Source organism: Labrus mixtus, chromosome 24, assembly GCF_963584025.1.
Source record: "Labrus mixtus chromosome 24, fLabMix1.1, whole genome shotgun sequence".
Classification (NCBI taxonomy): Eukaryota; Metazoa; Chordata; class Actinopteri; order Labriformes; family Labridae; genus Labrus; species Labrus mixtus.
This window is the reverse complement of record NC_083635.1, coordinates 10,575,958-10,585,382: the sequence shown is the minus strand read 5'-3', so window position 1 is coordinate 10,585,382 and position 9,425 is coordinate 10,575,958. Positions and strand designations below refer to the sequence as shown.

General features: G+C 41.8%; 2 protein-coding genes across 2 annotated transcripts; one reads left to right on the top strand and one right to left on the bottom strand.

Annotated features, from left to right (window-relative positions):
• The first annotated feature begins 8 nt into the window (after window positions 1–8).
• Window positions 9–2,433, top strand: plaat1l (phospholipase A and acyltransferase 1-like). The gene is made up of 5 exons (XM_061032294.1): window positions 9–149; window positions 1,168–1,297; window positions 1,389–1,477; window positions 1,564–1,728; window positions 1,849–2,433. The coding sequence occupies exons 1-5, from the start codon at window positions 141–143 to the stop codon at window positions 1,912–1,914; spliced, it is 459 nt and encodes a 152-aa protein (XP_060888277.1). The 5' UTR covers window positions 9–140; the 3' UTR covers window positions 1,915–2,433.
• A 119-nt stretch (window positions 2,434–2,552) lies between these two features.
• Window positions 2,553–9,391, bottom strand: ephx2 (epoxide hydrolase 2, cytoplasmic). The gene is made up of 18 exons (XM_061032276.1): window positions 9,160–9,391; window positions 8,146–8,224; window positions 7,862–8,024; window positions 7,463–7,653; window positions 7,136–7,258; window positions 6,901–6,972; window positions 6,710–6,805; window positions 6,198–6,276; window positions 5,991–6,025; window positions 5,555–5,581; window positions 5,287–5,372; window positions 5,091–5,202; window positions 4,353–4,427; window positions 4,207–4,249; window positions 4,030–4,132; window positions 3,538–3,607; window positions 3,003–3,083; window positions 2,553–2,905 (listed from the first exon to the last, which is right to left on the bottom strand). Exons 1-18 carry the CDS (start codon window positions 9,261–9,263, stop codon window positions 2,759–2,761), a joined length of 1,686 nt encoding a protein of 561 aa, XP_060888259.1. The 5' UTR covers window positions 9,264–9,391; the 3' UTR covers window positions 2,553–2,758.
• Window positions 9,392–9,425: the final 34 nt, after the last annotated feature.

The following is a 9,425-nucleotide window of genomic DNA, read 5'->3' as shown; positions in this document are numbered from 1 at the left end:
AGATCAGTGGACTGTAACAGTGACAGACAAGGCAGCAGTGCAGACTTTATGTAAAGCAGTGTGTGTTTCTGTTTGTGTGTGTTTGTTTTACATTTCATTTCAGAGGCAGCTGAGGAGAGCATCAGTACACACCTAAACTCATGGGCCTGGTGAGTAAAAGGAAAAGTTTGATGTCATTTCAGCTTTTATTTGATCTAGTGTCACTAATGAGTCAGAGCAGAATTTATTCATGCGTTTGGTTTACTGTGGTGATGACGAGCAACTCCCAGAAGTTTTCTTGAGATCTCGACTGATTGATCTCGTTTCCCTGAGTTGTAAAAACACAAGAATAAGCTTAACTTGCCTCATTAGAGCAGAAAACAGCAGCACGGCATGTTGTAGTGACCGGCCTTTTGTCCTGAAAATGAACCTGTTGTCAGGAGAAAACAAGCTTCTTTACCTCAGATGATGAGATAAACAAGTTGAGATCTCGAGAAAACAACTAGAAATTTTTCTTTTTCAAGTAAAAGCAAAGAATTATTTTTCTTATTAGTATTATTTTTTCTTTCTAAATCTTAATTTAATTATCTTTTTTTGGGATTTATTTTTAATTTTTATTTTATTTCATGTATGCATTCTTGTATGTTAGAAAAATTATATATAAAAATATGCCAGGATGAACAAATTATGTGATGAAATATGTCAACTTGTAATGTAGTAAAACATCCTGCAATAAAGTATTAAAAAGGAAAAGCAAAGAAGTCTGCATGCATGTCCACTAAGGGCTTCTGTATTTAATCACCAGCTTCTTTATTCAATGGTTTGGGTGGTTATTATTTCTACCACAAATATAGTGTATAGAGTACATTTCTGTTGCGTTTCCTGTGATAACGACTTCTCATGTCCGGCTGTGGCTCAGTGAGAGAGTCGGTCATCTCTCAACTGAAAGGACAGGTTCAATCCCCAGTTCCTGCAGCCTCATGTCTGATGTGTCCTTGGGCAAGACACTTAACCCCAAGTTGCTCCCGCTGCGTCGGCGGCGGTGTATGAATGTGTATTAAAAGATTAATACTGTGAATGTGAAGGTGTGACCTGCTAAATATTGGTGGAAAAATCATTTCTTTAAAGACATCACACGTTTCCAATTTGACATTATTCTAAGTAACTTTGTGTCGAATGTCTTTGCAGAAAAACTCCCACCCGCAGTTGTTCCCGGGGGACATCGTGGAGTATCCCAGGAACAAATTCTTCTCTCATTTCGCCGTGTTCTATGGAGAGAGGGACGGCGTGCCCTACGTCGCTCACCTGACGTGTCGAGGTCTGTCATCAGTTAGGTTTCTGGAACAAAATGCTGTTAATTTAATGCAACGTTTGCAAAAATGTAAATCTCACTAATGTTTGTTTTTCAGATTCAGACTCCAAGCTGCCTCGCTTCGGTCGAGCTCTGAGGTCAGAGGTCAAACTGGATCCACTGGAGATGCTGGGGAAGAAATACAAGGTTTGATACGTGAACGTGTCATTAATGCATGTAGTAAAAAAACAAACGTTTTGGTCTTTATGCATTTCCCTTCGACGTTGCTGCAGGTCAACAACATGCTGGACCCCACCTTCTCGGCCAGAGACTTCTACAGTGTGGTGAAGCCGGCCATCGAGGACATGATTGGACGGGAAGTCACGTTCGATATCCTGTTTCATAACAGCGAGCACCAGGCGACGCTCTTCAGATACGGAGTCAAGAAGTCCGAGCAGGTCGGTGGATGGAAGCTGAAATTCCTCTGAGACTTTAACTTGAAAACCATGTTATTGCCATATTTTATTGTCTCCTTCATTATGTGTGTGTGTGTGTGTGTGTGTGTGTGTGTGTTACAGATAGAGAGGATTTATGAACACATCATGCCGACCTGGAAGAAACTGTTCGACGAGAAGAAGCTGTGACGAGTGCCAAAGGTTCACTTCTCATGACGACCACCAGAGGGCGACAATGTCCCAATGATATCAGGAAGAAGGTTGTGTACTGACAACATTTTCAGGATCGTGACATTGAAATACTTAAAGAAGTGAGTCCATGTTGGGGCCGATTAGATTAGCCACGTTTGAACAAACATCAATAAACTTGTAAAGTGAGTAACGTGCATCGTGCTGCTTCAAGACACAAGTGGTTATTTAACTTGATCATCTCTGTAGCTGTGATAGTATGACTTCTGTGGTTTACTTTTCTATGACTTCAAACCCTAAACATCACTTTCATGCCTCCTTCAGATTTTATGTCTTTATGTTTTTCTGCCTTCGTGCTGCATCTACATTTAAAATGTTGAAACCCAAAATCATTACATTACATAATGCTCCTTTAAAATATTTTTCATCATCTGTTTCTCTATTCTCCTCATTAAATTTTAATTTAATACCTTACAATGTTGATTTACTTTGACTCAAATAAACGTTTGCTTGCCTTCACCTACAGGCCGTCAAATCCGTCTTTTAACTTTTGGTTACCTGTGAGTTTAATGTTTCTGTCTTCTTGATTATTGTGTCGGGTAACCGTGTCAGAAAGTTTGAATATTTGAGGTAACAACTCCTTTAGATGTCGTGTTTTATTCCATCAACAGGCCAATACAGTGTAAATAATGAGTTCATGATGATATGCAACAAAGAAAAGCTTGACATTAGGCATTAATTGAAACATTATGTTCACTCTAAATTAATCAAAACTGCTTTGGATTAATCTTAAAATCATATTATTTGTACTATTATTCCATCTTTTTTTAGGGTTCTTCCTCGCTCACAGCTTGGGATTCACGTTTGCACCTGCAGCCTTCTCGTGCGCTTCTTTCAGCCACTTAATCAGGATCCTGTTTGTCTCCGCCGGCCTTTCCACCTGAGTCCAGTGTCCGCACTCCTCGATGTGTCCTCTGCTCAGGTTAGGGAACTACGATCACAAACACGGGGGTCAGATTCATGTCCCATAAAGGTCAATAGACTCAGGAGATGGAGATGGATCATCCCACTGCTTTTTATTAACTCACCGTGTCCTCCATCCCTTTGGAGAAGGCGGGCAGCAGAACCTGGTCTTTACCCGTTGTCACCATCAGGGTAGGCATCAGCAGCTAACACAAACACAAGTATGAATCAGACGCTCAGTTTAGTCTGCGGCTGAGAAGATCAAACTTTTATCTTTTGTTTGTGAACAGCTGGTTTGAATTTGAGTTGAACAGCGGCTGATCATCCTGCAGGGGCTCCGGGGGAAACATGCAAATGACGCAGCGTTTAACCATTTTTGAAACCTTCTTCCCGGGAGAGCTTCTTTTTTTTTTTTCAGGATATTTTAGGCTAATTTGTCATTTTCCAGTAAAAATAAGACCAGAAAAAACGCTCCAGAAGATTTCCTGTGAGCCACATCCACTACGTTTCAACTGGAAGACTGGCTGAATCTCGATTTTCCCCCCTGAGCCCTGAGCCTCCACGGACTGAGCAGGAACGTGCATCAAAGTCAGTGAGTGTGTGAGGGAGGACATGGAGATTTAGCCTCTGTTTCAGATGTACACATGCTCTGTTACAAACCTTTGTAGCAGGCCGAGAAAGTAGCCACTTCTGGTTCCCCTCGACGTTACGATACCAATTCAGCGGCCTCCTGTGAAACAAAAACAAAGGACTTAGGTTATTTACTCGATGCGACTTATTTCATGTTATTTAATACTCAAAATAAATCTCCTTCCTGATACCATTTCGGTTCATTCGAGGGCTTTATCTAAAGTAACAGCAAACATTTGACCTCACAGAAAGTCTCCTGCAGAGTCTTTCTTGTGCTATTATATGTCATAAATATTTAGCTACATCCAAACTTAAAAACCCTTTTAATGAGCTATGGCGCTGGTAGCTCGTGGTTAATGCGTGTACCCCATGTTCAGAGGATGTAATCTTCCTCGTGGGCGGCCCGGGTTCAAACCCGACCTGTGGCTCCTTTCCCGCATTTTGTTCCCCACTCTCTCTCTCCCTGATTTCTGACTCTATCTGCTGTCCTGTCGCTGAATAAAATAATAAAATTGTTCCGACCTGAAGCCGTGCTCTTTGTACCGGCTGACGTAGTACTGCAGGTCGGCCTCCGTCAGCATGGAGCTCTGGGGGATCTGCTCGGGCAGACCCACAAACAGACCGCCTACGACACACGGGACAGTCAGAATGTGACTTCCTCTTTGTTATCTGTCAAGAATATTCTGTGTGCGACCTCACCTCGAGCACAGACTCCTTCAGTGCTGATGATATGAGACTTCCCCTGACAGAAGACACAACATTGATTTATGATCTGCACACCTGATAGTGAGTGTTTCTTTTGTGTGTGTGTGTGTGTGTGTGTGTGTGTGTGTGTGTGTCCTCACAGCTTCAGCGCTGTTCAAAAACAAAATCTTGAACGTCCTCTCCAAGTCTTTCTCCAGCTCGGCCTCTGCAAGACCCTGAAAAACACAGCAGCACAAGCACACAGTGAGAGCTCTGCAGGTTGTCTCTTTTAGTCATTTTGTGTTTCTTTGGGATCAGCTTTGTGTCTTCTCTTTCTTCTTTTGTGTCTTTAACGTCATCGTTTGTGTCTCATTTTTTGCATTGTTTTGTGTCCCCTTTGTTTCACTGCATCTCACTTTTGAGTGTGTGTCTCCTGTATGTCTCTTTGTGATCTTGTTGAGTCGTTGTGATGGAGTTTTGTTTATCATTCTGTGCCTTCTTGTGGTCATGAAGTGTCTCCTCTTGGTTGTTTTGAGCCTCGTTGATTGATTTGTGTCTTAATGTGAGTTATTTTCTTTCTCCTGTTGGGTGTCTTTGTAATCTATCAGTGTCTCATTTTACCCATTTTGTGTCTTCATGTGTTATTTTAACCTCTATATGGGTTGTTGTGTGTACCTGTGGTATCATTTCATCTCTCCTTTGGGTTGTTTATATGTTGGGTGTCTATCTTTGTTATCTATTTGTTTGTCTATTTGTTGTCATTCTTGTCTCCTTTGGGATGTTTTCTGTCTCTTTTTTGTCTTTTTGTGTTTCTTTTTGGCGGCTTTGCAACTTCTCATGATTGTTTGACTTCAGCGTGTCAGCATGTTGACGTGTGTTTATGCTGCAGACGGACTTACAGGCTTCTGGAAGTAGACCTGGTAGTCAAAGATGGGAATCGACTTAATTTTCTCCATGGAATTAATGGCAGCATCGGCACGAAACAGAGGAGTGTTCAGAGACGCTGCAGCCCTTCACACACACACAACAAACAAACACATGTTTAACTTCTCTGTAAAGTATGGTCGCTGTAAGAAGCTCTGAGTTTGTGTTCACCTGACTCTCTCAGGGTAAAACTGAGCCATGGTCCACACCAGGGCACCGCCCCAGTCGTGACCCACCAGGGTGACCTGTGGCATGCTCTGGCAGAGAACGGAGAGAAGATATTTCACATTTTCTGTTTGTTTGATGCATCAGAAAGCTACACATGACGGTGAGATTAACCCTTTGTGTGTGCAGCAAATGTTCAGTGTGCAGGTTCTGTCTCAATATTAATGGAAACACTTTGAATAGTTTAATGAGGTCATAGTGTGTCCTTACTCACCATTTTGTCCATAAATGTGATTAAATCCTGCAAAATGATTAAAAAAACAAAAAAAAAACAGCATTAAATATTATCCGGTGGTGACAATTAATGTCCTACTTTGACTTTAGTGTTTGTTTAGTCACTCAAGTTTCATAAAAAACACCAAAAAAGATCCATAATGATGTGTAAATACAGCTGTTGTCTTTAATAAGATATCTTAGTGTTTGGGTGGTTCATTAAAGGGTTAAAAATCCAATGTAGTGTAATTAAAACTTCCTTTATTCACCTAAAAACATTAGGGATTTGTTTGCTTTCCTTGTCAAAGATGGCCGACTGTTTTTGTAAAATGTACAGAAACGATATTTTCCTCAGCATCTACTGTTTGTGTACTTCATTATTTCCTCTGTAAATTATGTTTGATGACGTGTGGAGGGTGTGAAGGGTGACTTTGTACCTTGCACAGCTGCTCCTGAGAATATTCCTCGATGTCTGCGGAAGAAATAAGAACAAGATCGTTTATGAAGAAGGTCGCTCTGGAGGTTGTAAAAGGAGGTTTTAGAAAATGTAAGAGTTTTTAATTTGGTTATTTAATACATCAGAAAGAGTCCTGCATTCAAACATTTTTGGTTCATGTGTCCAGGTTGTACTCTGAAGCACCCACCAGGTGGCGCTGTGGACTCTCCGTATCCCTTCATGTCCAGAGCCAACACCCTGAACCCCGCTGCTGCCACGGCTTGGATCTACCAGAGACACGAGAGGACTTTTAATGAGAGAGAGACCGAAAACAGTGAGTTTGATCCTGCCTGAAACTGTGACTGAACTGGATCTAAACGTCCTCAAAAGTTGAAACAAATTCAGCTGAAACAATTTGAAGCTTCTCAGATGTTCAAGATTTGATCTTTTTTCTTAAATAATTCAAATAATTTGAGTGTTTTTTTAATGATGAAGAAGTTTAGAGGTTTTTCTATTAGGTCACTTTGGACTTTTCTCACACTTTTTAATTTTTTTATAAACCAGACAATCCATGAATCAATAAGAGAAATAATCAGTTACATCATTAGTTACAGTTTTATACAAAAGTAGTGTTAAATGGGATTAAATGATATAGTACGCTGTTGTTTTCTCAGATGTAGGTGTTGATGAAATGCTGCTTTTCACATGTTGTAAAGTTACCTGGTACCTCCAGGAGTACCAGCTCTCAGGGAAGCCGTGACACAGCAGAACAGGCGGGCCCGAGCCCATTTCAACATAATGAGTCCTCACACCAGGCTGACACACACAAACACACAAAAATCAATATTAATATCACAACAACAATACACATTTAATTGTGCCTTAACGTCCATGTAATCTCTGAACTTCACCCTGATGGTGATGTATCCATGAGAGACTTCTTCAGGGTTGCAGGAGGACGGAGGACTCTCTGCTCCCACTGCCTGAAACACATATGAGTGTGCAACAACATGCAAATGTTAGTACAGTAACTTTCTGAGGATTACAGCAGCTCCTATTTAGTAATATTTGTATCTATTCATGCAGCATCTGATTACAGCGTCTTTGCAGTAGTGGACATTCTCAGTCAGTGTTTTTTATGCACACCTGAACTTTGGTTGACTTGGCCAGTTTGTCCAGAGCATCTTCCAGGTTCTCCACCAAGATGGCGTCCATCCCCGCTGCCTTGGCTGCCCTCACACCTTCCTCCTCTGCATCCAACCACAGAGCCTGAAACAAGACCGACAGGTAGTCCTTTTTGATGCTATTCAGAACTTCATGTTTTAAAATGATACAATCTCTGTAATTTGAATGGTGGAAAGTATTGAAAGTACTCAAGCTTTAAAATCTATTTCATGAGACACGTGCATAGGAGGGGAATGACTCCCCCCTGTACCTGTGTTGTATTGAATTTAAAATTCTGGTGTCCTCTACCTGCTGTGATGTCACTCCCAGCTGCTGCAGAGCAGCACTGAACATCTCAGGCTCGGGGACCCTGTGACCTGTACGACAGGACTGTAGGACCAGGTCAAAATGGCCACCGAGCAGAGACAGAAGGCGGGCTGGACGGTCTCCAGCTGAGGTGTCGTCCACCCAGTGATTGGCCAGCACAGCTGTCAGTAACCCTGATGGGCGGGATCAAAAAGCATGCCTTCATCTGTGAGTTTATCAGGATTCACGTTGTTATCTTCAGCAGGTTTATGCAAAATCTTGTTCATGTTTTAGCTTCAGGGAACCAAAAAAGTTTGCTGAGAGGCCTCGTTTGGCCCACAGGCCGCCGTTTGCCCACCCCAGCTGTTCATGTGAAGTGTGTGAGTGTTTGGATGTGTGTACCGCTCCGACGCAGGCTGACAGCTGTCTTCAGCACGGCCGCTTGGACGTCCATCATCACCTCACTGAGCTCCTCCAGCAGGCCTTTGACCGACCAATCAGACGGCAGAGTCACGCCCCTGACCTGCGCCTCCTTCATATACTCGTCCTCCAACACAGAAATCATCTACGTACACACACACACACACACACACACACACACACACACACACACACAATGAACAAGGATTTTCTAATGTAAAAAGACGAGGAGTAAATCGATGTCAGATTGTTTCAACCTCACCCACTTGAGAAAGTGTTAGCTCCCCTCTCTCCGCCCGGCTCATGGCACCGCCTTTAAGGGACGCCACACTAGACAGAAAACCACTGAAACAACAGGAAGTAACATTTTAAAAAGAAGCATGTCAACATGAGGAAGTCTAATGCAGTCACATGAATCTACTTGGGTCACCATTTGGTGTTTTTTCCACTGACAGGCTCAGGTTTACATTACAGACAGAATCCCTCCAGACCTGGGAACCCGGAAATGATTTTTTAGAAACAGAAAAGGACGCCCCATCGCTCCCTTCAAACACAACAGACTCCATTCATAAAAACTCTAACTTTACCCCACAAACTACAGATGTTTATTGTAAACTGCTGCCTCAATTTAGTGTTGATGTGAGACTTTGGTGTTTAAGATTGTAAGTATAAATCCAACACACTATTTGAATAACACAAATGAACTAACTGAACAGAGGACAAGCAAAGTTCAGCATGATAAGCAGAGCAACAAAAGGGATAACTCCTGACCTACTCCACAGAGCGTGCTTTGATTACAAAACACATGTCTTCATTCTTGGAATACTTTGGACTCCTCACTTCCAACAGACAAAAAGAAATCTTAAAGGGTTAAAATGTAAATGTTGCAAAAAGGCTTCCGAACAGTGAACACAAAAAGATAGCATGAAAACTACATGAGAAGTTTCTAAAGTAGTTTGGTTCAATTTAAGAGAAAAAACAAAGCTTGTTTTTAAAATAGCCTGTTGATTTGACTTTGCAGTAATACACTGGTCGTGTTCTCTTGCACAATGTGTTTTAAAGTACAGTAGTTAAAGGGACCGTTCTGCAGCATTTTTATTTCAGATATATAAAAGTTCTGCCACAAATACAAATTCAAGACTTTCTGAAGGACTTCTTGTGCAAGTTTTAATGTAGAATGCACAACATGTTGGAGGAAAATAATACTTCCAATGTGACCTGGATGACAAATCAAAAAAGATTTGATTTACAGTGCATAGAAATATGTAACACTCCCTTACCCTGGCAGGTTATGCAACTCCTCCAACTTGTTGAAAACAGCATGATGTCTGGTAGAAACTGTAACTCCCCACAAGTTGAACAGGATGGCTTTCTTCTCAGCCATCTCTTCCGAGGCTCAGTTCACACAGATTTCACTTTTCTGCTTCTGTTCTCCTGCAGGACTGAGGTCTCTCTGCTTTGTTGTGAAAGAGTGGAAAACTTTGCCCTCGAATGATTTGCCAGTGCAGATCCACCCACTCATCCTGCATGCTCCGACAGGGTTCAT